The 26,457-nt window shown below is 48.1% G+C and overlaps 1 protein-coding gene across 2 annotated transcripts; it reads right to left on the bottom strand.

Annotated features, from left to right (window-relative positions):
- Nucleotides 1-664: 664 nt before the first annotated feature.
- Nucleotides 665-16,790, bottom strand: LZTFL1 (leucine zipper transcription factor like 1). 2 transcript variants are annotated; one of them, XR_005527720.1, is made up of 12 exons: nt 16,660-16,790; nt 14,388-14,512; nt 11,899-12,093; nt 10,458-10,518; nt 9,109-9,180; nt 7,649-7,714; nt 7,485-7,562; nt 4,489-4,665; nt 3,396-3,499; nt 2,343-2,410; nt 1,203-1,373; nt 665-991 (listed from the first exon to the last, which is right to left on the bottom strand). XR_005527720.1 is itself a non-coding variant. In XM_039228396.1 (10 exons), the coding sequence occupies exons 1-10, from the start codon at nt 16,660-16,662 to the stop codon at nt 2,392-2,394; spliced, it is 900 nt and encodes a 299-aa protein (XP_039084327.1). In that variant the 5' UTR covers nt 16,663-16,790; the 3' UTR covers nt 2,006-2,391. The 2 variants fall into 2 exon arrangements, 1 of the variants encoding a protein (XP_039084327.1); XM_039228396.1 differs by lacking the exons at nt 665-991; nt 1,203-1,373 and having other exon boundaries at nt 2,006-2,410.
- Nucleotides 16,791-26,457: the final 9,667 nt, after the last annotated feature.

Here is a 26,457-nt window from a genome sequence, read left to right as displayed (position 1 = left end):
TTTTGTCTTGCAAACCCACACCACTTAGAAACAGCCACAGAGGTCGGCATGCTGGTCAGAATCCGAGTGTGAGCTACCAGAGTGGTAGGAAAGGACACGAGTGGACGTGGGTTCGCCAGAAAAACACCAATGCAATAGTTCAGAAAACACAGTGCTCGCAAACCACTTATTACTCGGGCAAATAGAACTCTAGCTGAGGCAGCCTGAGGCCACTGCAGTACAGGACAGTCACTGATACTTGCAATAGTGACTTCGAGTCATCAGGAAAAGATAAAATTGTGTTTATGTCTCGCCACCTAAAAAGGACGGGAATTATGCTCCGTAGGAAAGATTTTTCTAGTGGCTGAGTTTTCAACAATTTTGGTCACTGGTATGGGGAAATCTGATATTCGAAAACTTACAGGTGATATCTAATATCTCGAGCAATCTACCCAAGGGTTTTCATGGCTTAAGCAATGCTTATGCCGGAAGCAAACACTGGGACTGAGCTCCTATAAGGGGCCCTCATGCTTGTGTCCCAAAGGGGACAATGAGGGAGGCAACGTCAGCGCTGTCAAGAAGCTCGGCGGGCGGGCGGCTGGCCGCAGCTGGCCAGGGCACGCGGTGGTGCCGTACACCGGCTTCCCAGGCCTAAGGAAGGTGCAGGGAGAAAATGATTAAACGGTTTCTGACCAATATACAAGCATGTTCTGTTTCCAAATACCCTGAGACTTAAGTAATGGAATAGATTTTTGGAAAGAGTGTCAATTTTCGGTTAAAGAAATATGCAGGTGAAACTGAAAGCTCTAGAAGGAACAGAGATTGATGAGTGACGTCCACAGTGAGAGGTAGGTGGGGAAGGGATGTACCATAAAGGCTGGTCTGTCAGATTTTCCCTCCCTTCTCTCATTCATCCATCTTTTTAAGACTGCCTTCCGTGTCCTCCTTGAGGCGGGGTGGGGGATCTGTCTTACCCTTCATCATCTGTTCCTTCGGTATTTCAACAGAAAGCCTACAAGAAGAACAACAAATTCCAGACTACTATTAAAAAGCTCGAATAAAAATGATAACGAGCCTTATCATCTCATCAATAAACTCTGGGTGAATAAAAGCTTTGCATTTGTGGAAGGGAGATGACCCCTCTTAGCAGTCACTTAGGGTGTGACACTCTGCTTTTGGAAACGGAACCATTACTTTCTAAACAACGTGATAAAAGTAAATACTTTCTTCCTGATGCGTTGCTCCTCTATGGACCTTATTTTATTGGTCTTCCTGGCCCGTCGCTGCATTCCACACCGCAGGGAAGATGCCTAATTTCTGATGACTTATCCAGAACCACTCACGGAGAAGCAGAACCAGTGGAAATAGAGCAGAACCACTTGAAAATGCAGTTACTGTGGATGCATATAAATAAGCTATGATCAAAAGTTGAGTCTTTGGTCTGGGAACGGAGTTCATGTTGAATTGAAGTCATTTAACATGTAATTTAAAAGAATACCCTGGAAACTGATTATATTTATTCTGAGTCCAGATACTTTTTTTTTGAATTTTTTAAATTCAAAATAAATAATTCAAAATAAATAATTATTTATTTTTGAGAGAAAGACCGAGTGCGAGCAGGGGAAGGGCAGAGAGAGGGGGGATGACAGAATCCAAAGCAGGCTCCATGCTCTGAGCTGTCAGCACAGAGCCTGACACGGGGCTCGAACTCACAAATGTAAGATCATGACCTGAGCTGATGTTGAATGTTTAACAGACTGAGCCACCCAGGCGCCCCAGTGAGTCCAGTACTTTCTTATCTGAGCGGCACAGGGCAGGTCTGAATCCAGATTCATGGTAAGTTTGGTCGCACAAAATGCTGCCCCTCCTCTGAGAAATACAGCGTTTAGCTAGAGAGACGGAAGTTAACCGAATCCTCATGTTTGCTGTTTCATTTTCTTTTTAACTGGTGAGAGTGCTGCCTATAAAAGTTGGTAGTCACATTTTCAGGGCATTTGTATCTTTTTTTTATGACACAGAAAATTAATTAAATTTTGAAAAATTAGGTTTATTTGTAGTAACTATCTTTAGTAACCGTTTTTATTTTTAACATTTACTGAAATGGTATACACTTTGTGCTAATGCAGAAGGAGAAGGCTCTTCCTCCCGCTCTAAAAAAATCTCTTCTTTACCACAGAAGCGTCACAGCATTGGAACGAAGACTCTGGAGAGCTGGGCAGAGGGGCCTGCGCCGGGACCGGCCAGCAGGCTCCCCGCTGCTCAGTCACGCAACTGCAACAGGGAGTCTAGTTCTAAGCGGTGGAAGCAAAGTCTATGTATTAGAAAAATAAAGAGAGGGGATATAACAAACTGCTTCAACATACATGCCTGAGGTGAGAAACAGCAGCTTCCAGAAGAACTCTTCTTTGGGTTTTAGTCTTCAGGTTCGTATCTGGAAAGAGATAAAAAATGCAGTGGAGCCGGTGACGTCATGATACTGCTAGCTGTTGTCGTCGCTACCAAATGAGTTTAGGCGCAACACCTCCAGTGACTAAACTAGTGATGCTGCGTTTGTCAGTCGAGACCACGGCTCCGGGGGAAGCCAGGCCCGGCGTGGCGGTGATGCGGGGGCAGCTGGGCAGCTCGTGGGAGAAAGGGACGACTCCGGGCCCACACTTCGCCAGCTGGCACTCAGGCCCGTTACCGCTTAGGGACCACCCAGGCTGTCAGATGCACACAGGGCTGACACGGCCACACGAGAGAAAGGTAACCGGCCCCCTTCTCTAAAGACGAGCTGGGTCTTGGATTTACTTCCCAGCCCTGTTCCCTGGAATCCCAGTAAAGGCAACGCGTTGGCCGAGTTTCCAGGCAAACCTGCTAAGGACAGAAACGAGCCCGGTGAGCGGACCATGCCCGGAATGGGACGGCTGTGGCTGCACAGTGACATGTGGCGGGGGCCACGGATGCAGGCTTCCCTGCGTGGGGTGGGCCCCGGGAACCGGGCCTGGCCCTCCCTGGGCGTCACGTGGAGTGGGATCTCCTAGGCCCCACTGGCTACGGCGCCCATCCGCAGGGACCTGGTTCTCTAGTGCCCGGCGGTCATGGCAGCACCGTGCGGACAGGTCTCAGGTTCCTGCGAGGACGCTCCTGAGGAGAAAGGCCCCAGGCCTCCCACAAGCTGGCTGGGTTTCCTTTCTGATGTCCTGCCTAAATGACTCCCTTGCCCAGAGTGGCCTAGTGTAGTTGTGTGTGTCTCAAGTTCTAGCCCTGGCGGGCAGGACGGACAAGACTCCCCTCAAACGCAGGCTGCTGGACTAAATGACGGAGCAACCAGACACTGTCCCGACCCCTCTGGACACAAGCTGATATTTCACTAAGAGCAGACATCAACCCGGCAGGGGGCAAACCTGAGAGCCCCCCGGATCGTCAGGGCTTACTTGGTCAGTCTTCTCCTCAGGTCTTTGATTTGGTCATTCTTCCTGGTGAGAATCTCTTTCATGTTTCGATAAGCTGCCGTCTGTTGGAATTTCTTGTCTAATTCCTGTGCAGTGAAAAAGGTCAGTGCATTGCTAAGAAATGGTGAGGGAGAGAAAGAACACATCTTATAAAAACGTATACTTTGGCTTTATTTTTACCAATATTCTGCTTATGTTGTTTTCTAATTTCTTTTTTAAATTTACTTATATGAAATTCAGATTGTTCCCACTTAAAAATACATTCCTTCCAATGAGAAGTCAATAAAAGAGCAACACTGTCAGCATATGACTGCGTATGCATACGATGTTAGCAGAGGGTGGGAGCGAACCGTGCCCTAGACGTGGGACGACCTTTGTGTGAGACGGTAACGCCTTCTCAGGTGAAGTAAGCATGAGCTCTTCCCCGAGGCCCACAGTAGCGTCAGTTTCTAGGTGGAGGACTTTTCATTCAGTTACGTGTTAGCGCCCGTACACTTAAGAGTCTAATCCCTTAAATGAAGAATACAGTTCTCTACCCATTTCCTATAAATTAAGAACAAGGCATAGTATCCTTTAATGTTTACTTATTTATTTGTTTTTGAGAGAGAGACAGAGAAAGCAAGCAGGGGTGAGGCAGAGAGAGGAGAGAGAGAATCCCAAGCAGGCTCCGCACTGTCAGCACAGAGCCCAGTGTGGGGCTTGAACTCACAAACTATGAGATCGTGACCTGAGCAGAAATCTAGAGCCAGACGCTTAGCTGGCTGAGCCACGCCCCTCCCCCCCCCAGGAGCCCCACGGTACAGAATCTTTTAAAGAGAGGTCACCCATCCCTTTGCCAGGTGACACAGGGACGGGCATTGCGGGGCACAGGACGGCACACGTAAGCTGTCCGGGCAGGAGAAATTTGCCACACCAGAGGAAGGAGTGGAGGGTTTTTATCACCACAGATATTTTAGAGCCAAAGACACACTGGCTGCCACCTTGAGGAACAACAAGGCAGACCTGCAGCTGTCCTTCAACGTCCCCCCGTCACCCCTGCTCCCTGCTTGGGCGGACACACACAGGCGAGCCTGACCTTTTCAGCCATGCTCAGCTGCTCCTGAACCCTGAGCAGGTCATGCTTGGCTGTTGCCAGATTCTCCTCCAGGGACTTCTGATTTTCTGTCTGGTCATTAAGTGTCTTCTGAAACTCACTCTTTAAAGCAGTAACTGTGTCCTCCAAGTCATTCAGGTCTTGGGCCTTGATAAGATCCTATGAAAAATACACCCGCTGTCACATCCAAACCAGTCACTTTTCTACAACAGTGACACAAGAGTCAATGTTTTGCGTGTGCACGTCAGCCTCCCTGCCAGCCCGGGGAAGCTTCAGGTCCCTGAGGGTCCCCGGTGCGCCCTGTTCTCCCTTGGCCCCAGTGGATGGTGTCCTGGACGACCAGACACTCAGTGGTCGCTGATTTCCAAATCTGCAAACGATCGTCCATGCATTGCTGGAGTCCCACTGAGGAGCAGGAGAGAGGTGAGGTCTCAAATCTGACAACGCTGTGTGTGTCCCGGGGGGGGGGGGGGGGCGCGGAGAAGGCGGGAGTGGACAGGTTTCAGATTTGAAAAGTCAACTTAAAAAAAATCCTGAAGAATGCTGAGTGATATAGATGGTAAAATAATCAACTTAATAAAAAATTTTTAAAATTTTTTAATGTTTATTTTTGAGAGAGAGAGAGACAGAGCACAAGCAGGGGAGGGGCAGAGAGAGAGGAAGACACAGCATCTGAAGCAGGCTCCAGGCTCTGAGCTGTCAGCACAGAGCCCGACATGGGGCTTGAACTCATGGACCAGGAGATCATGACCTGAGCCAAAGTCAGACCCTTCATAGACTGTGCCACCCAGGTACCCCAAATATAAAAATTTTAATACAAAAACTTTACATCAAAAATTTAATAGACGTATGGCTTAGTCATTATTTACATTAAAATATGATGAGAGCCTAATTAATGCTTACTGATTATACACCTTGCTAAATTTATAAGATTTTAATTTTTTATTAATGCACTATGCGTGCTTGCACACACTGTAGGCATAATGGAAGCAGCTGCGTCATGTTTTTGACGGGAGAAATTTATAATGGAAGCAGCTGCATCACCACGACAGGAAAATGGGGGGTAGCTGCTGATTATGAACAAGGGACAGAACTCCCAACAACAGAGACACTCCTCACTCATGTCTGAAGTCTGGTCCTTACCAAGATGTTACTTCTGCGCAGCTAGTGAAAGCATGCACTTATTTTCTTTGGTCCAAATTTAAAGTTGGGGCAAAGTCCAAAATGGCTTTTAAGGTAAATTCTTCATCCAAAAAATGTTTGCAACTGTTTTACTCTTGAGAAATTATACAGCTGTTTTACAGTAGTTAGCTCTGTTTTCTAAATCTATGGTCCTTGATACAAGATTGAAAATCATAAATCTCTCCTTTGTTTTTCGTAGCCATCTAAGAATTATCCTATTTTATTTTTGTTTTCTATTTTTTATTATTTTTAAAAATGTTTATTTATTTTTGAGAGAGAGGGAGAGAGAGAGAGACAGAGCACAAACAGGAGTGGCAGAGAGAGGGGGAGACACAGAATCCGAAGTAGGCTCCAGGCTCTGAGCTGTCAGCACAGAACCCCATGTGGAGCTCGAACTCACAGACGGCGAGATCATGACCTGAGCCGAAATCAGAGGCTTGACTGACTGCCGCCCAGGCACCCCAGATCCTATTTTAAAAATATCTCCGGACAGGGGCGCCTGGGTGGCTTAGTCGGTTGAGCGTCCGACTTTCGCTCAGGTCATGATCTCGCGGTTCGTGGGTTCGAGCCCCGCGTCGGGCTCTGTGCTGACTGCCGGCTCAGAGCCTGGAGCCTGTTTCAGTCTGTGACTCCCTCTCTCTCTGACCCTCCCCTGCTCACACTGTCTCTCTCTCTCTCTCTCCTAGAAATAAATAAAACATTAAAAAAAAATTAAAAAAAAAAAAGAAAAAAAAAATAAATAAAAATATCTCCGGACAAAATGATGTCATGTCTGAGATTTGTCTCAAAAAAACCCTGAAGGAATGGATGAAGGAGAGTGAAGTGGGAAAGCAGCCTGGCCAGCTCCCGGTGATGGGGGAGTGGAGTGAGGGGCACCGGGGGGGTGGCACACTGTACCCTCTACTTCTGAGGAGTTTGAGGTTTCCCATAAAGAAGTGTAACGATAAAAGTCCAAAGAAGCAAGTTGGGGACTGTTTAGCAGACCTCTGCAATGACAGGACACCCGCTAGAAAAGCCAGCGCTCCGCTGAAAACGCCCTTACGCGGCCCCGCAGACAGGAAGTCTGCGCAGCGTCTAGTGCCCAGAAGGCCACCTGTGTAGGCGAGAACGTCCCGCAGGCAGAGCGGTCCACGGTCCACCCCCAAGACAGGCCGGGGAGCCACCACCGGATTTCGGCACGTTACATGAATGCTCCAGATGGAGGTGGGTGTGAAGACGCACACCGAGTAAATTCACCCTATTTTGTCATACTCACCAAAGGCCGACGTAATCAGAAGTTCTATATAATAAAGCCGAATACAAATCTAATGAACTGAAAGCTCCCCCTTTCTTCATTTCCTTTCCCCCCATTGTAATTGGAACATCAAGATAAAAGGGGGAAGAGCTAAACACAATAAACTTCAGGATACCTTGGGTGCTGGTGGGCTCTTGGGACCCGTGAGGCGTGTGAGTGGTGGACCCGCCCCCTCGGCCCTCACCCGGCCTTCCCTGGACAGGGACGTCTGGATGCAGGACAGAGAGAGGCAGAGCTGGGGCAGAATGAACAGTAACTAACTTCACGTTAGGGTTGTACCTTTATTCTATTAATTCTATTAGAAAAACATGAAAAAGCTAAAACTGATTCCGCCTCTTAAAAAAAATGGAAGGATAACTGGCGTGTGACATCCTATCAGCTCCAGGCGGGCACTGCAGTGATTCGGTATTTTACATGTACCAAGCAAGCCTCGTGACGAGCGTGGTTACCAACTGTCACAAGATTATCACAGTGTCATTGACTGATTCCAAATGTCTCTCACCTGTTGATCTCCCTTGTCGAGCTTCAAGTCCTGCAGTGCTCTTTCCAGTTTTGACTTCTCATCTAATGCGTGTGTTGCCTGTAATTGGATTTAAACAAAACATCCTCAGTATTTATTCTGGAAGCAGCTCTTTCAATGGTTTTGGTAAAGCATTTCCCGGTTACCTGTATTTCAATCGTCTTCAGCCTCGACTTCAATTTCTCATTCTCTTCTTGAAGTCGTGCAATTTCCTTTGTGAGTAAATCCAAGGTTTATTATTTTAGCTATGGTCTCTTTAATACTTGAAATTGCTTCACTTAAAAGTTTAATTTCAAAACTAAATTTAATTACACGCCAGCTCAAACATCTGTGTGCCCTGGTTCCTGGCGACATCCAGTCCCACCCAGCCCACCGGCCTCCACACCTGAGTCCCTTGCGGACTCTAAGCCTCTTTCACAGCCAGTTTCTCAGGCTCCCTTCAGGCCTCTGCTCTCAGCCTTCTCTCTCAGTCTCCCTCTCTGGCTGGGCCTGCAACTCTGTAGGCTGTCCCTGGCCAGCACCTGCACTTATCCTAAAAACATGGCCTTTTTTTAAAGTTTTAAACATGTATTTATTTTGAGAGAGAGAGGGAGAGGAGGAGCAGAGAGAGAGGGAGAGAGAGAATCCCAAGCAGGTTCTATGTTGTCAGCAGAGAGCCTGATGCGGGGCTCGATCTGGCAAACTGTAAGATCATGATCTGAGCCAAAATCAAAAGTCGGACGCTTAACTGGCTGAGCCACCCAGGCGCCCCTAAGAACAGTCTTTATCAGTGCGACAGTCTACACCCAAGCCCCGAGGTGCTTCTAACTGCACTTGGCCAGAGGCCTTTGCTCCAAGCAGCTCCATCATAAGGGCCGGCACGGAGTCCAGGCCTCTTTCTCCCGATGCTCAACACCCACGTCAGCCTGGAGAGCACCGCACTCGGTACCACACCATGGTGGCCTCCCTGGGGCCCTCACTGGTGCCCCCGCTGGGTTCCCATCCGCCACACCCCCTTGTCTCCCCAAGGACAGTTTAATCTGTATTTAGCCTCCGGCCCAGCTCAGAGCCGCCTTCCCCCAAATCCTCAACCGCATGTATCCGGAACTGCCATCTCCACCACCCCGAGGCCCACAGGTTAGCCTTCCTCTATCTGTTTCTAGAATGTTAATTCTCTCTTCTCAACAAGACTATAGGGGTTTGGGGGGCAAGAGACTAGGTACTACATTGCTTGTATCTAACAGCACCCAGCATAACGTTGAGAAGACAGGAATCATGGAAAGTATTCGCAGCTTAGTAATTAATTTTTATTAACCTCCTAATAAAAAATCCCATCGTTGTTGTCGCAGACCGTAAACTTCAAATGTCCATCAACACACACAGTCCCAATCGCCATGCCCTTTGCTTGACCGTCAAAGATGCAATTAAGAGCTATTTCAGACTTTCTGGAAGGTGAGTGCCCTCTTCTTGCCCACTGGAACCATGAAGTAAAGCGACTACAGTGGACCGATCACCCTCCATGAACCAAAGGCCGAATCAAGCTCCTCCCCCCTCAGTGCCTCCACCCTACACTTGTGCCGGCACCTGATAAGAGGGTCTGCCTTTCTCCAAGCGAGGGCAATGTTACCTTGTTCAAGAGTTCCGTTGTTCCGCCCTCATTAAGTGGAGCAAGTTTTGGCTTCATGGCATCTATGATGGGCTGGCACAAAACAAAGAAACCAAACCAAAATCACCACAGAAGAAATCACATGTAATCACTCAACATCTGCGCTTCCCTTTTTAAAAAATATTTTAAGTTTACATATTTATTATTGAGGGGGGGAGGGAGGGGCAGAGAGGGAGAGAGAGGATCCCAAGCAGGCTCCACACCATCAGCCAGAGCCTAAGGCGGGGCTCGAACTCATGAACCACAAGACCATGACCTGAGCCGAAGTCAGACGCTTAACCGACTGAGCAGCCCAGATGCCCTCAACATCTGCACCTTCTGAGTGGATTCACCACATAAACACACCCACTGGGATGTCAGCTCTACACGGGGCGGGGCGGGGCGGGGTGGGGGGTTGTAGGTTTGGTTCTCTGCTCCGTCCCAGTGACGACGACGGTGCCTGGCCCACAGCTCCCCAAACAAACCAGAGATGCAGATGAAATCCCTCCTCCCAGATCCTTTAAATTAAACTACAGATGGAGAGGAAAGGTGGGAAGGAAGGAAGGAGGGAGGGCGCTGGAGGCAGGGCAGACAAAGGTCCCAGCGTCTGGGGACGCAGTTTTAACCTGGGGGAGTTGAAACAGATCTGCAGGGACCTGAGTCTGGGAAAACTGTGCGAGGCGGCTACCCACGGGCGAAGGAGACCTCGGCCCCAACGTCTCAGCCGTTTGGCAATACACGTTCACGACAAGTGAATCCACGCCCTCTGACCCAGGCACGCGCCCCAAAGCAGTAAGAGGCGGGTTGCTCTGTAAGGCCTGGGGTGAGGACCAGCGCGTGACCGCGGACTCATCTCCGCGGTCCCCTTCTGTCAGCCGCCAGGGAGGGCTTGTGCCGCCTCAGGTAAGGGCTCCTTGCAAATAACGAGAGTGCCTGGAAAGAGAAGCAGGTCACCAGCCACCACTAGAACTGTCTCCACTGGACAGATGAGCACAACAGGGCGCGGCTGTCTCAGGCCACCCGCTCAAGGTCACTCAGCGAGAGAGCCAGAGCCAGGCTGTGCTCCGTGTCACTTGAGCAAAGAGCTTATATGGCAGGGAGGGGGTGGACTGCAGGGACTCCGTGTGTTGGGGGGGAGGAGGGGGGGAGCCAGAAGCAAGTTTTCACAAAGCTTTATCTTCTCATGCCTGAAAATAGGAAGTTTTGAATCCTGCTTCTGAATTGCGTGCTTTCCCCTGCGGGTTTGCACTTTCGCCTCTGAAAGCTCTGAGCAACTCGAGGGTGTCACATGCTGGCTACGAAGGCGTGGACTTAGGACGATGCCAAATTACCTTTTTATTCGAAGACGTAAATTCTGCTTTCTCAAATTCTGCGACTTGTTCTAACAATTCTCTGGAAGATACAAACATGAAAAAAATATTCACTGAAAACAGATCCTGTCACAGGAGAATAAAATCCCCGGTACCATCTCCCACAGCAGGCCAGGGACAACAGCGCAAGCACCCCGTCAAAAGTAATACTTAGTTACTAATGGCCCGAATCCAGCCCACATGGACCAGATCTGAATATCCCCGGCACCCAGGACCCTGCACCCACTGTGCACACCCTGTAATTGCCAGAGCGAAACTACAATGTGACTACAAATTTGCTGAAGCTTGTCCTCAGCTCCCTATTTCTGAGGTGTTCGAGGGAGACTGCTCTATGACACGATACGCGTTGACTGTTAGCTAGGGAAGGTTCGAGAAAGGCAAACTGGCTGTAATAAAGCAGCCTCGGAAAAACGGGGTGAGTTCCTGACACCTGTTGAAAAGAGTGTCGTACCTGCTGAGGGAAAATGCTGTATCCGAGGAAGAAAGGTGGTTCGGGTGTGAACCAGCCACCAGAATATTCCCTTTCCCTGCCCCGCTGCGGTCCTGGTCCAGGTCCCCGGGGCCGTCTACGCGGGCACCCGGGAGGGGATGCGGTAACCACCCTCCCAACTGGTTTTCCTCCCGCACCGGGCTTGCAAGGCCAGCCCGGCGGGGCCCACGGCGATGGCTCTCTGCCGCACCTGGAGGCGGCCCGGCTTCTCTTAGACTAAGTTTTAATTTCGTCTTACATTTTTTGTTGTTGTTAATGTTTACGTATTTATTTTGAGAGAGAAAGAGTGAGGGCGTGCATGTGCGAGTGGGGAAGGAGGGTAAGGGCAGAGAGAGAGAATCCCAAGCAAAGCTTGGGATTTCAGCTTGTGCTGAAAACAAGACAGTGCTCAACCGACTGAGTCACTCAGGCGCCCCTCATTTTACCTTTTTTAAATTAATGAGCTCTTTGATACTGTCAAGATTATAATTTTTTTTTTTACATTTCCTATTTTAAAGTAAGTGTATAACTTAAAATGTAATTATAGAAAACGCTGCAGTTTTCCTGGTCTGAATTGATGGTATTTGAATTAATTTTTTATTTGTTCCATAATCTCCATTTCCTCACTGGCCTATTATCTCTAAAGACTCATTACAATACATTCCGGCCAACAAAGAAACAGGCAGGAAAAATGAGTGACAGGATGCAAAGCCACCCTGAGAATCTCAGGCAGGCGGGGAAACAGAATTCTGAAGAGGACACTGGGCAGCACCAGGAGGTCGCTTTCCCGCTGCCCGCTCGCCCCCCCAACTTCCTCAGCACCCCTACCCCCCGCCCCGAGAAAAAGGGAGAAGAGAAGCAGCGAAGACGCTCACTGATTTTGAGGCCACGCCTGGGCCTCTCCCGTCCCACCCGCGGGTCCAGTGCGACTACCTGTTTTCAAGCTCCGAGATGTCGGTCTGCAGCTTGAGGTACCACTTCTCGGCCTGGGAGAAGAGCTGGCGCAGCAGCAGCACGTTGGTGCGGGCCGTGTGGATGAGCTCGGACTCTAGCTCGCTGTAGACCACGGCCTGCAGCCCGCTCAGCACCTCGGACACCTCGTCCGCGGTGAAGGTCTCCTCCACCAGCCTGCGGAACACAGCCCACACCATTTACGAAATACAACAAAACCCAGGAAACCCACACTCAGATCATCTGAGGGGGGACAGGGTTACTGCGAAGGTCTCTGTGGGAACGGTCTGCTTTATAAATGAAACATAACGAAGACACCTTAAGCTCAGTTAACTTTTTTTTAAGCTCAGTTCATTTTTGGCGTCGGTCAAAACGGCCAAACTATGAGTGCGCACATCCTCTAATGCAACGTACGTGCTCAGAAACGTTCCCCCAAACTTTTACTTTTTTCTTTACTTTTTCAGTTTAAACATTTCTTTAATCTCCACGAAAATCAGTCGTATCACATTTAGCACTTTCAAAAGTCCCCTAGAAGGTATTATTTTTCTTTCTATTATTCGTTTAGGATTTCAATAATTGTATGAACTATTCAAATGTTAGTAAATGATGATAAGAAAATGTTAGTAAATGATTTTAGTTAGTAAAAGAAAATAATTATATGTTGCTTCTCTTGGTATTCTTTTTTTTTAACTTTATTTATTTTGAGAGAGACAGAGACAGCGTGAGAAGGGGGCAGAGAGGCAGGGAGGGAAAATCCCAAGCAGGTTCTGCAGTGTCAGCACAGAGTCTGATGCAGGGCTCGAACTCACGAAATCGTGGGACCATGACCTGAGCCGAAATTGAGAGTCGGACACTTAACCAATGGAGCCACCCAGGTGCCCCTTTATCTTGGCATTCTTGAGGCCCAGACGAAAAAACAAAACCAAAACAAACCCCAAAATCCCCCCAAAAACCTAACTTATCTTAGGTAAAGCTCCTCTGAGTCCTGACCATTCCATAAAAATGAACATCATCATCACCATCAAGAGCACTCAAAGCCACTCTCCCCCCACAGGGAAGGCTTGGGTTGGGAGGGAACTTCAGAGCCATTTTCTTCAACCCCTTGGTGTTACAGATGGGGGAGTGGGTGGGGCTGCAGGCTCAGAGGGGGGCGGAGGTAACATGCCCCTGGTCCCATGTGGGGGTGACTCAGGCCCACAAACATCTCCGGGAATCTCAGCAACACACCCAACAGCCAAGTCCCGAAAAAGCTCCTGATTGAAAGGAGAGTTTGACAGTAAGACCATCTCTCCCCATCTGGCCCCAGCCCTCAGCAGCTCAGGGGACGGGCGTGATGGCCCCAGCCTGGTCCCACCTCTTCCTCACTTCCAAAGGTACATAATTAAGAGAGGTGCACCAAGGTCTTATCAGGGTTATACTCAAGTTAGCAGTATATGATACCATTCTTCAATGTTCCACTCTCAGCCAGAATTTAGCCAGTCTCAAAAACCCAAAACGTCATGTATTTTTGGTGAGCATCCTGATTCAATATGTCAACAATCTTCCTCTATTCTTTAATAGAACAAACCAAATCTGCTTCAACTTTTTTTTTTGGCCACCCAAGTTCATGATTATGAACAGCAATTAAGGTATCGCTGTATAAAGTGAGTGATAATCATCTCTGGCTCCCAGCCGGGCCAGTGAAATTGTTGCTTTCACCTGCTGGGGTCAGGAAGCCGGCGGACCAGATTACATTAGTGGGTTGAACCCATAACGGTCTACAGCCAATGGCGTCCACTATCATGTGCAGCGCGTGGCTCAGTGACACTCGCCGCTCACATGGAGGCCTTCCTCATCTTCCATCTCATCTGACATTTAACTGTGCCAGAGTATGATCCCTGAGTAATCTGATGGATCTTTATTACTTAGTCCTTTTCTTTCATTGGTTTGCCTATGTTTCTCTGGATCAAACATGAATTTTCTATAGACTTTAACCACATCCGATGACTGGCTCAACCAAACTAATGATCATCTCTTGCTGGACACCCACTAGCAGCTCTGGTGCCAGTGCAGCCTTTCCATGGTTCCCTGCTGTCTCGGCCCCTCCCGAGTCTTCCGTATGAACGGCACAGGTGTCTTGCTAACTGTCATGCCTTACGGCTCTAGTCCTTTAATTAATAACTCAGGTAATCAAAGTTCTGGGATCTTTAATACAGCAAGCCACGCATTAACCTACATGCCCATCACCATTTCCTGACGGCCCTTTTGAAACCTGGCAATCTCATAATTATCCTATGCGTATGCTTGGTAATAGATTGCTCCTGCCACAATCCGGTTTCCTGAATTTCACATATCCACGGGGCTACTCTCAGCGAGGAACTGGTCATGACAATCCCAGCAATGGCTTGTATGGCCTCTGCTACCACATCCCCACACCGGCTCCCAGAAAGCATTCATGTTCCCCCCAGGGTTTCCTTCGAGTCCTCTGATACCTGCTCTCCTTGAGGTCTTGGAAGCAGGAATCTACAGTTTTGAGTCTCAAGCCTCTTTTTGAACGAGCAAAACGCATGTAATTAATAACTTCATTTTGGTGGTGCTCATTTAGGCCCAACTCTGCCTACAAGAGAGAAAAGTAATTGTTAGTCGTGGAGGCGTGATGAAGGAAGCAACGATGCAAACATCAGAGATTGCTACATGTCCACTAAATTCTGGTCTTCCCTTCTTCCCCGGCAAATGGCTGCCCAACTGGACGATACTTCCCAACCATTCCTGCAGCCAGGTGTGGCCACACAACTACCGCTCTGTACTGGGCATGAGTGGAAGAGATGTAGGCCACCTCCAAAGCATGGGCCTTCGGACAAGGCGTTGGAGGGGGGGTGACTAGGCTGAACCTCGCAGACAATGCCCTGAGGGTTGGGTGGACAGCGCACTGAAAAGGACCCTTATGCCAGACTGGTTTTGTGGACCTACAGACCTAGATGAGCAGCGAGATGGCAGTGGAGTGAGAAATACAATTTGGTATTCTTTAAGCCACTGTTTTTCTGGATATCTATGATAGCAACTTAACCTTCCCCTAGCTAATACAGCTTTTAAAAAGGTACTGGGTTTTTGAAATAGTCATTAATTGGTCCAATATTTTAAACTGCATGAGAGCTTGACAACTATGAGCTAGAGATTAATGAATTTTTCTTTTCATGTTATAGCTATGCTGAAAAGAAAAGGACATTACACAACTGAACATCCAATGTAGGGATGATCTGAGTCAGGGATGATCTTTAAGAATGAGGAACTCCCATAGCCTTCCTAGGGGAGACTGAAGTCTAACTTCCGAGCCTCTTTTTCAGGCTCGTCACTCCCTCTACAGTGTTGGAGGCCAACGCCAAGGCCATCAGGCACGATCTCTTTTGGCCCCCAAGTCCCTTGCGGTGGCTTTTCTCCATCCACGCAGCTCCCCTCTGCGGTCTCAATTTCCTTAGGACACAGGTCTCTGAAGGTCAGGACCTTGCCCACCTGGTTCCCTAAGGTGCCGCCATTTCTGGAACTAAGCACAGGGCCTCACAAGCAACAGATGTGCCCACAAATGAACTTAAAGAGCATTCCTCCTTTTGAAGGTCACTTCTTCATCAGGCCTTAATCGGTTCTCTTTCAAACTCCTGGAGGACTTTAATTACTCTTCCCTCTCAACATTCTATAGGTTTTTTCTTCCCTTCAGACTATACATATACACCTTATTCAAAAACCCACAAAACCCCGCAATCCTGAGAATCCCTCTAACTATGCTCGCATTTCCCCACCCCTTCTTCCCTTGCTATCCCCACACCATCACCCAGTCCTTAAACCCACACCTACTCAAATTGCTTTGTGAAGCTCACCAGCAACTTTCTTTTCTTTGTTGTCTTCTTTGTTTAGTTTTAGAATTACCAGGGGGCTTTAATTTATTCATTTATTTTAAAACTGTTTAAATTTGGGGCGCCTAGGTGGCTCCTCGGTTAGGCATCTGACTTCGGCCCTGCTTCCGGCCCTGTGCTGACAGCTCAGAGCCTGGAGCCTGCTTGGGATTCTGGGTCTCCCTCTCTCTCTGCCCCTCCCTGGCTTGCACTCTCTCTCTCTCAAATATAAATAAAACATTAAACAAAATGTTTTTTAAGTTGAGTACAACTGACACTGTTACAGTCGTTTCATCGCCGAGGTATTTCAGTGGCCCATTTCAATGGTGACCCCCAACTGTGGCTTCATCCTTTCTTCGGAACCTAACTTTTGCACTGGGCACTGTCCTCAGTACGGCTGCCACGCCGTATCCGCTGGAGAGATGAATGCATACGCTTCAGCACACAGGAAAACCTGGTCTCTTATACCCCTCGATGTCCTTCAGCTGTACGACGGAGGGCTTGGACTCTGAAAGTCGCCCTCGCATTTCAATCACTCTCTCGCCCTCAACTCGCTGTAGTACCCAATTGTTCGTGCTGCCCAAGGGATGTGCGTGTGAACACTTGGGAGTTTTAGGACCAGAGTGAGAGTCCCGCCCTACGGCGTGTGCTGTGTGTCACCTGCAGCTCCCTCCACCTTCGAGACGTGACTTGGCCGGGACCCGCGCAGCTAGGGCTGAGGACGGACCCGACGCGGCGGGGGAGGCTGCCCGCGCGCGGAAGGGGCTCCGGCCTCGGTAACGGAGCCCCAGCGGCCGGCGGCCAGGAGGCCCCCGGGTCGTACTGGGCCCGGCTCGGCGTCGCCTCCGCGCGCTACGGCGCCCGGCCGACTACTCACCATGGCGGCGGCGAGAGTCGCAGCCCCGGGGAGCGGGAGAGGCCAGGCGGAGCCCCGCCAAGCCCGAGGGTCGCCGAGGCTGGTTGGGCCGCAGAAGGGCCGGAGGGAGGGCAGCTTGTTTGGAAGCCTCCGGTTGCTAATGGGAACGGAGACACGTGACCCCCAGCGACGCACTTTTATTGGTCCTCAAGATCACGCGACAGGAAGTGCAGGGTGCGCGGCCGACCGTCGCATGCGCACTGGCCTCCAGAGCCGGCGAGTCCCACCTACTCGCGCCACGCAGACTTTGGCGGCCGGTGCTGTTGCCAGTGGTAACGGGAGCGGAGAGGCAGCCGGGACCCCGAGTTCTGGCGCGTACCCCCGCCTCCCCCACACCCCCAGCCACCGAGCCTCGGGCTGCAGGGAAGGGGTGGCGCGCTCTGCACACGCTTGGTGATGCCAAGGCGTGGACGTCTGACTCCCTGCCTCAGTGGCTTCAGGGGCCTGGCGTGGGCGCAGAGGACTGCTTGCTTTTCTCTCCAGGGGTGCCTGCGTGGCTGGGCTAGGCAGGCCGCCCCAGGTGCCAGCATAGGGCTTTGAACACCCCTTTCCCCGCCACGCTGTTTTTTTTTTTTTTTTTTCCTCTTACAGTCCTGGTAAAACTAATAGCACCTTTACCGTTAAGAAGGGCAAAAGGATGGGTGGAGGAGCAGTGAATTTCAAACTGTTATGCCGAGAACCACCAGGGAAGCTTGCTGAGCAAATGCTTCCCAGGTCTCACCCCCGGAAATTGGGAGTCAGGAAGTCTAGCTTGGGTGCTCGGAATCTGCATTTTTTAATCACATACAAAGAGTGATCAGGCACCACTCTTTAAGAAACGCTTCCTAGATCATCAAGGAAATGCAAATCTAAACCACAATGAGGTAACACCTCACATCTGTCCGAATGGCTAGTCCAAAGAAAAATACCAAGTGTTGATGAGGATGGGGAGGGGGGGGAGGGAGGACCCTTGTGCACTGTTGGTGGGAAGGTAAATTGGTACATGGTGCACTGTGAAAAACAGTATGGAGGTTACTAAAAAATTAAAAACAGAAATATCATATGAGCCAATAATTCCACTACTGGGTATTTACGCAAAGAAAGCCAAAACACTAATTCCAAAAGATATATGCACTCCTATGTTTACTGCAGCGTTATTTACAGTAGCCAAGATATAGAAGCCACCCAAGTGGCCACCAATAGATGAATGGATAAAGAGAATATGGTACACACACACAGAGGAATATTATGCAACCACAAAAAAATAATAAGATTTTACCATTTGGACAACATGAATGAACAGACAGGGTGTTATGTGTGCTAAGTAAAATAAACCACAAGAGAAAGACATAATACATGATATTACTTACATGTAGAATTAGGGGAGGAAAAGCCAAAAAAGGGAAAAGTATGTGAGGTGGTGAGGCTTTATTAATTTAAAGAAGGGAATTCTTTTGCAGTGTGTAACAAGTAAATTGCACACTAAGCATATTAGAATTTTCTGTGTTAATTTTACCTCAAAGAAGCTGAAAGAAAGAGAGAGAAAGAAAAGAAAGAAAGAAAGGCCTTAGAAGAAGCAAAGTTGCAGGATGAAACAGATAATTAAAATAGCAGGGGCCTGGGGCTGGTGGGTGAAAAGAGCTGAGTGGGGTACAGGACACCGAGTAGCTGTTCAGCAGGCTCAGAAGACAGAAGCACGAACCGCACTAAGGAGGGAATGAATAACCTAAAAGCGAGCTCAATGTGATAGACCCTGAAATAAGAAGGGGAACAGAGTGGGGACCTTCCTGAAAATCTGGGAGACTTAAAACAGAGGAGATGCTATTTGGCATTAGTCTTGATTCGTGAATAGATAAACCAGCTTAGATAAGGTAATGGCTTTGGGGTTTGGGTTGATTTTGGCCACTACGCAATTCAGTTTAAAATGGGTCACAAGTGGGACCTGAAAGTCTAGAAAGGATTTTACACTCCTGCTTCCATCTGCTTAATTTATGGATCCTGAGGCTGAGAGCAAAGGCCACATGTCCAAGTCCTCCGAGGGCGAGGTGGAGGCATCTGAAGTTGGAGTCAGTGACGAAGCTAATACAAATATGTTTTCAGGAGAAAAACCAGAAAGCAGGTGTGACCTATTCTGGTCCAGGAGGTGTTAAATCATATTCTGGTTTTGAGAATTTCATTTTTCTTTTCATTTCTTGCCACATTCATTTAATTCAGAATACAGCGTGTACCACATTATGTACAAGGCTTAGTAGCTGTCCCAAGGAGTAAGCTCAATGCTTTTAAAAATAGACTTGAAACTTCCATTGCTAGAACCGAGTGGTAGCAGATAAATTCTGTAGAATTTACCAAGGGATGAAGGCTTTAGAAAAAGAGGCGGAGCGATGAACACACATTTGTTAAGTTAAATGGCCAGTATGGCAAAGTGGAAATAATCTAAGTGGATGAGTTTCAAGTCAGACAATATGACAGCTAGGAGGAAACAGCATTTTCAGATGAGGAAAGACAGCTCAGAAAAGGAAAGGGTCTTGCCGAGTAACAGAGGCAGGGGAGCTGGGTCTGGAATCCAGATCTTATGATCAGTGGTAAGAGCTTCTCAACCATTTCAACCCATGCAAAAATAGCTGTCAGGACTTTCTCTTTCAGTTTTATCCCCAGCCCTGTGAATGTGAGGCTCCTCACCCTCTGTTTAGGGGAGCTTCTGAGTGTCCCATGGCTGATGAAAAGTAAGGGAAGAAGGTGTGGTTTTCCAGTTTGGATGAGCCTTGGCAAAGCCTTGGTGAGCAGCCAGGAGCCCTTCACATAAATGGTCAAAGGATGATAAGCATGTGGTTGACCATGGAAGGACCATGAGCCTGAGGGACAAGACTATCGCCTTGACAAGGTGCTCCTGTGTATAACCTGGAGCACTCCTGGACATGGAGAGATGTTCTGGAGCATCGGCTTGGCTGCCCCGCCTCACCATTGCCTCCTAGTGGCATCTGGACATGATCTAGTCTCCCTACAAGGTCTGTCAGGACAGGTTCTCAATACCTCCCGCCCCACTCCCACCCCCGCAGCGTGACCTCCTCCAAACTCAGTTCAATGTCCCCCTTCTCATGTCTCTCCCTTTCCCGTTGAGTGAGTGTTTGTTGAATGGTGTCCATTATTTAGTGGTTTGTTGAATGGTGTCTATTATTTGGTGTCTATTACAGGCTAGGTGTACTCCAGTCTGATAGTTAATCCTCACAATCTTTGGTTCTTTCTTATCACAGTAGACATTCATGAGTTCACATACGGGGAAGGTCACTGTGCTGGGTGCTGTGGAGGCGAGATAAAGAATGGATTCCATAACCATTTAAGTCAAGGTGTTCATATCTAAGGAAACTTAAGTGTGTTTTCCCGCAACCAATCTCCCGTGCTCGCTAAATGCTTGTTAATGCTGGGGGACAGAATGAGTGGGTAGATAATGCAAATGTGTCACTTGCAAGTATGCTTGTGGCTTGGGGATTTTTCAAGTTGTTCTGCGAAGCTGCATCAGGTAGCCGTTTTAATTGAAATTCCATTTTAATCTAAAATCTTCTGCACCAAGCAAGTTACAATGACCACGGTTAGCCCATCTACCCAGCGGGGTCGATCGTTGTTACACAAGCTGTCCAAATAGCATCAGCAAATGTGAATGTGTAATTTTGGCCTTAAATTGATGAATTTGGCTCACGAAGAGGCTGAACTTGTGCTTTGGGGTGTTTACGAGCTCGGGCTGATTACCAGAGCAAACAATTCAAGCTGCGGGGGAGAGCTCCACCCTACTTTGATAGCGAACTTCTTAGTCTCACACTATTTTTTTTTAAATCTCTGTGACCATTTTAAAAGTGTGTGTGTGTGTGTGTGTGTGTGTGTGTGTGTGTGTGTAAATTTGGAAGGAGTAGAAAGGAGGCATCCAAATGAGATCATTCTATACTTTTCAGCATAGTTCAACAGAAATAAAATGAAGATCAACTCTGTCTTTTCAGATGGTTGGAAAAGACCCTTGTGAGTTCACAGGTTACTAGCCCCTCACACTGGCACCACCAATTTCAGGGTATTTGCAACACACACTAGGAAAAGGAGGGATGGGAAAGTAATTATGGTCTTCTTAGCAGTTTTGATAGGTTCATTGATTCTCTCCTGTTTACAGAGCCCCCCCCCCCCCCACTCCTTGCTTTGTGTGTGCAAGCTTCTGTGGTTGTGATTGGTGAGGATCGGAGGGGAGAAATGTGGGATCAGGAGGCCCTAGCTTTCCCCACTCTACAGATCTTTGCTTAAGGCCGGGATGGGGAGGGCAAGACCAAATAGTAGAAAAAAGGATTTAGTAAAACATGATATAGGCAGGACACAGAAAAGGCAAAAATCTTGAAGGCGATGCGGGGAAGGCGAAAGTCAAAGAAACCCTGAACTGGTAATGGGTGAGGAACGGTTACGGGAAAATCGCTGTGGGGGATTCTTGAATAAGGCAGAGTCTTTGGAGTAAGGGTCCTTGCATATAATACTACCAGGATCCTCTCCAGTTTCCCCAATGGGACCCAGTTACAGCTGAGAAAGGAGCCAATAGTTTAAAGAAGGGAAGAAGCCAGGAGTGAAAATTTATGGGAGTTATGGCATCTGAGAGGGTCTCTGATGGGCAAGGGGTTATTTTTCAGTTCTTCTGCTTGTTTACTCCCTCGGTTGGTTGATTTCAAAATGCTCCAGTGACTGACAGAGTATTGGAGGGTGCTGACAAATAAGACCAGTGAAAACACTATCACATGCATTAAAAGAGGTCAGGCAAGGAAGTGGTTCACCATAAAATACTACAACTCCCTTTAAGATTATGTAGATGACAGCAATTTCTTAGCCCAAATGATAGATTCGTTTCAGTGATTATCTCCAAATATTGAAACACCCCGCAAGAAATGAAAACCCGAACCATCAGAAAAGTGAAGGCTACCTAAAGAAAATGTTAGGAACTTGTGGAGAATGCCTTCTTGGGAAGTACGAGAGAAATTGGTTGTAAACATGGGGCTATGCCCCGAATCCTTGTTCCACACCCCCACATGCACAAATCCATTTGCCTTAGGTCTACAGGCTCTGTCCTGGTCTCTGGCTATTGTTCATGGAAGACTGTGAAATGCACTGTAGGAGTGATTGTTCATAGAAGATGGTGAAATGCATTGTGGGGAAGGGAACAATGGGCAAGATGGAGTTTGTCCCTTTCAGGTCTGAGCGGGCGGGGGATGTGGTAGGATCAGCTTTATCAAATCATCTACAAACAAACCTGTGTGTGTGTGGGGGGGGGGTAACTTTGAACATGGAGCACACACAAGATTGGTACTCTTATGGTTAGATTGGAGACGAATGGCCTCTAATTGCTCTTAGCTGATAAAATTTGGTCTTTAAAAACAGTGAGATGTGAGCATAAACCCAAAGACGGCACAAACTTGAGTATCTGTCTGCATAGTATAGAAACACACTTGCATTTTAAGAAATTTCAAGTATGAATTTCTACATGTGACTTTGGGGAGACACCATGGAGACCATGGAGTTGGCGTTTCACTAGGGTCTCTGCTTGTACCCCCAAAGCAGGTTCTTCTCTCTGTGTGTTGAGAGACTGTCCGTAAGCTCAAGGTGTCTTGTAAAGCCTCAGAATTTTCAATTTTGTGAAGATTTGCTTCTTTCAAATGGATACATATATTTAAGGGGGGGGGGAGTCGTATAGCTGTCATTTGTTGTGTACTTACTGTGTTCCAGTAACAAATGCTTCCTATCTAAAATGCAGTATTTTTTAAAGTTTCCTTATTTATTTTGAGAGAGACAGAGAGAGCACGAGCAGGGCAGGGGCAGGGAGAGAGGGAGACACAGAATCTGAAACGGGCTCTAGGCTCTGAGCTGTCAGCATAGAGCCCGACGTAGGGCTCGAACCCACGAGCCATGAGATCATGACCTGAGCCGAAGTCAGACGCTTAACCGACTGAGCCACCCAGGTACCCCGGTGACTCCCATTCTTGAAGGGACAAGATGGAGGCTTAGTGAGCATGGGTAACTTTTGCACGGTTGTGTGGCTAGTTGATGGCGGGGCTGGGACCTGGGTAAATCTCTGGAGGGCAGCATCCAGGAACATGGTCTCCCAACCCCTCCAGAACATGTCACTGTCATACCTCCCAATGGCATGGCCACAGCGGGGTGTCAGAAGCTTCACTCAGAAGCTCCACATGGACCATTCCTTCTTTCCACCCATTTTCTGATGCTCTGATTCCCAAACCCCTTGATCCACATTTGATCCACATTCAGTCATCTCAGGGTCCCTAGCTTGTTGGTTATCTAGCCTCATCAACACTCGCCCTCCCCAGCTCGCTCTGTGCCTTCTAGAATACACTTTCCATTTCTTGTTGCCCTAAGAGCCCCAGCTTTATCCTTAAAAGTGCTCTTGCTCTGAGAGGGGGCTTCCTTCTTCCTGCAGCTCCTCCCCTCAGGTCACATCCCCAGGCAGGGTAGGTGGGCTGTGCCTCCCTTGTTGGCACTTACCCTCGAGCTAAGCTTCCCTCAACCGGCTTTTGTCTCCAGTGGCCTCACTGTTGCCTGTCTTCCATCCACCACCTTCCACCAACCCCGGGATCGTTCATTCGTTCGCTCACACTCCTCGTGGCTGGTGACATCTGGCCCAGCCTGTCTTGCCATCCCTGGCACTGCCTCGCCCTGGCTCTGCGAGCCGCAGCCCTATATCACGTTAGCATCCACTCTGCTCTCGCACCCCCTCCACGCTGGCTGCTGTCCCGGCGCGGCGCTCAAGGCTTGAACTCAGAAATGGCCATCTGGGATCCTTAACAGCCGTCTGAGCTCTGCTCTGGTTCTGTCACTGTCCTCCAGCCTTGCCTCCCCAACCCAATCTTTGCAACCTTCCATTTTCTTCTCCTCTGTCATCCCTTCTCCTTGACTCGCTTCTCTGGGTCCCAGCTCGGAAGCTCTGTGTCATCACTTGAGCACGAGGCGTTTCTGTTTCTCACCAGTTGAGTCACTGTTGACACACAAACTTGAGCAATTCCAACTTTAAGTTCATTTCAGCACATAACTAACTGTATTGGCTTCATAAAACCTTTTTGAACTCCCCACCCCCACCCCAGTGTTCTCTGATCTTTCAGCTGCTTAGATATTTTGCATCAACTCCTGTCCCTTTTCCCCCAAAGAGCTGTCCCTTAAGTTTTCCTGGTCCTCAAATATTCTTCCATGTCTCCCTCTTCTCTCCCAATGGATGATTCCCCTTCTGCGTTTCCAGAAGGGTAAGCTTCCTTGACGTCCCTGCATTTCTGTTCAGAGTGAGTCCCTTCATCGACAAGTGAGGAAATTCTTCAGGGTTATGAACACTCAGTATGGCCTAAGGCATACAGAGAGAAAGAAAACACACGGAGAGAAAATTTGATAGGATAAATGAATATGGCTTCTTTTTGGGTGGGGGGAGGGCAGCTGGAAATTAGTATCAAAACTGAAAATGCACACACCCTTTGACCCAGAGATTTGCCTTCATTTCTAAGCACTTAAGAAAAAAACAAGAGCAGAGAGATGTGTGTACAGAGATGTTTACTGTGGTTTTGATGTGGTTAAAATCTTGAGGTGGTGTGAGGTGGTGTGAGTGTTTCTCTTGGAGGGACAACTAAAGCATGCCTCAGTAAAGTGGAGTCTTCTGCAACTATCGCAAAAGTGTGACGAAGAATCCATGCGCACTGACAGGGAAAGGTATCCGCAATACACGACAAAGTAAAAAAGATCACGTTGCAGGATGATGGTCGTGGGGAGATCTTGCTTACTTGGTCATTAACGCATGGTCATTAACGCACATACACATTTGGAAAGGTAAAGCCATAAACTGCCCAGATCTGGGCTGGCTGATAGAAGGGTGACAGGTGTGTGTGTGTGGGGGTTGACCTCTGCTTAATACATGCCTGTAATTTGAATTATGTTATTACGTGGGCATTTCTTTTTTTTTCTTTAATTAAAAAATTTTTTTAATGTTTTATTTATTTCTGAGAGAGAGAGAGACACACAGCGTGAGCAGGGGAGAGTCAGAGAGAGAGGGAGATACAGAATCTGAAGCAGGTTCCAGGTTCTGAGCTGTCAGCACAGAGCCTAACGTAGGGCTTGAACCCATGAGCCGTGAGATCATGACCTGAGCCGAAGTCAGACGCTTAACCAACTGAGCCACCCAGGTGCCCCTACCTGGGCATTTCTTATATAATCCGATGATGTAAAGAGAAAATAAAATCACAGCCAGTATAAATAAGCAATTTCAAGTCAGAAATTTCAGGATAGAGACCACCCAAAGATCCATGTCCTTTAAAAAAATTTTTTTTTATTCTTCACTCCAAACGCTGTTGCTAATATTTAAATGTTTTCACTTTGGTTGGAGCCCTCTGCCATCCATTTTCTTCCTTTTTCTCCAGATGGCCCAGCAGACCCAGACCTTCCATACAGGAATGTAGGGGTGTGGGGGGGGAGGGGAGCCAATGAGAGGACTCCGCCTGCCCTGGAATGATTGTTTCATAACCTTGTTCATGACCTCTCTGGGGAGGAATGTCAAATTTCTGTCTGATTTGAATCAGGTTCACCGGGCAGATCCCATTCAGATATCGTATAGCAAAATCAAAATCAAACAGGAAGCTGGAATATATCTTTGGCTACAAAGCTACACCCTATGTGAACATTACAAGCATTAGGGTCATTTTCTTTACTGCTTTATGGGGAATATCTTTGATGGAAAAGGTGTATTTCAATTTTGGTGTAACTTACTTTGAGAACAATGATTATCAATCAGGATTTATTACTGTCAGTCTTTTTTTAAAGTTTATTTGTTTTTGGAAGAGAGAGAGAGAGAGAGGGAGAGAGAGAACACAAGAGGGGAAGGGGCAGAGAGAGAAAAGGAGAGATAAAATCCGAAGCAGGCTCCATACTGTCAGTGCAGAGCTGGACAAGGGGCTCAAACTCATGAACCATGAGATCGTGACCTGAGCCGAAGTCAGACTCCTAAGCGAGTGAGCCACCCAGGCGCCCCATTATTGTCAGTCTTTTTCCAGAAATAGAAGACAAAATTATTAGGTCTATGGAAAGCATTGCAGGGGCTGCCCAGAGAATCCAAGCTCTCAGCCTATCTTCTAGAACACCTGTGTACTTCTTCTTGCCTCACTGATTCTCGGAGGGATTCCTGTCCAGGACTAACTATGATCCACTTCTCCTGGCCCCTTCCAAGCCTTTCTGCTTCCGCAGGGACCCAGCTCCATCCATTATCCCTAAAGATTTTTTTTGAAAGCTACTATGCCATCATTTTCTTCCTCTCTCTTTGACCCTTCCTCAGTTTAGAATCATGCTCATGTTCTCCTGCACAATAAAAAGGATCCAAAACAGAGGCGCCTGAGTGACTCAGCTGGTTAAGAGTCTGACTTTTGGTTTCGGCTCAGGTCATGATCTCATGGTTTGTGGGTTCAAGACCCGCACTGGGCTCTGTGCTGAAGACATGGAGCCTGCTTGGAATTCTCTCTCTCCCTAGTTCTCTCTCTCTTTCTCTCTCAAAATAAATAATTTTTTAAAAACATGAACCAAAGCAATGACAAACATTAACCCCAAACCCGCCCCCTCCTTTGTTCAAACTTTTCCTATCACTGGCTGCCCTGACCTGTTCCTTCTGTTTACTGCTGAACTGCTGGAGACAAGCCTCCCTGTTGGCTGTCATACCTCATCTGTGAGTCACCCCGCAGTGTGGCAGCAGTGCCCCTCGCCTCCCACTGCCACAGACTTCCCTCA

This window comes from Hyaena hyaena, unplaced genomic scaffold (assembly GCF_003009895.1).
Source record: "Hyaena hyaena isolate Hyena2069 unplaced genomic scaffold, ASM300989v1 scaffold_30, whole genome shotgun sequence".
NCBI lineage: Eukaryota > Metazoa > Chordata > Mammalia > Carnivora > Hyaenidae > Hyaena > Hyaena hyaena.
This window is presented reverse-complemented; position numbering and strand designations above follow the sequence as displayed.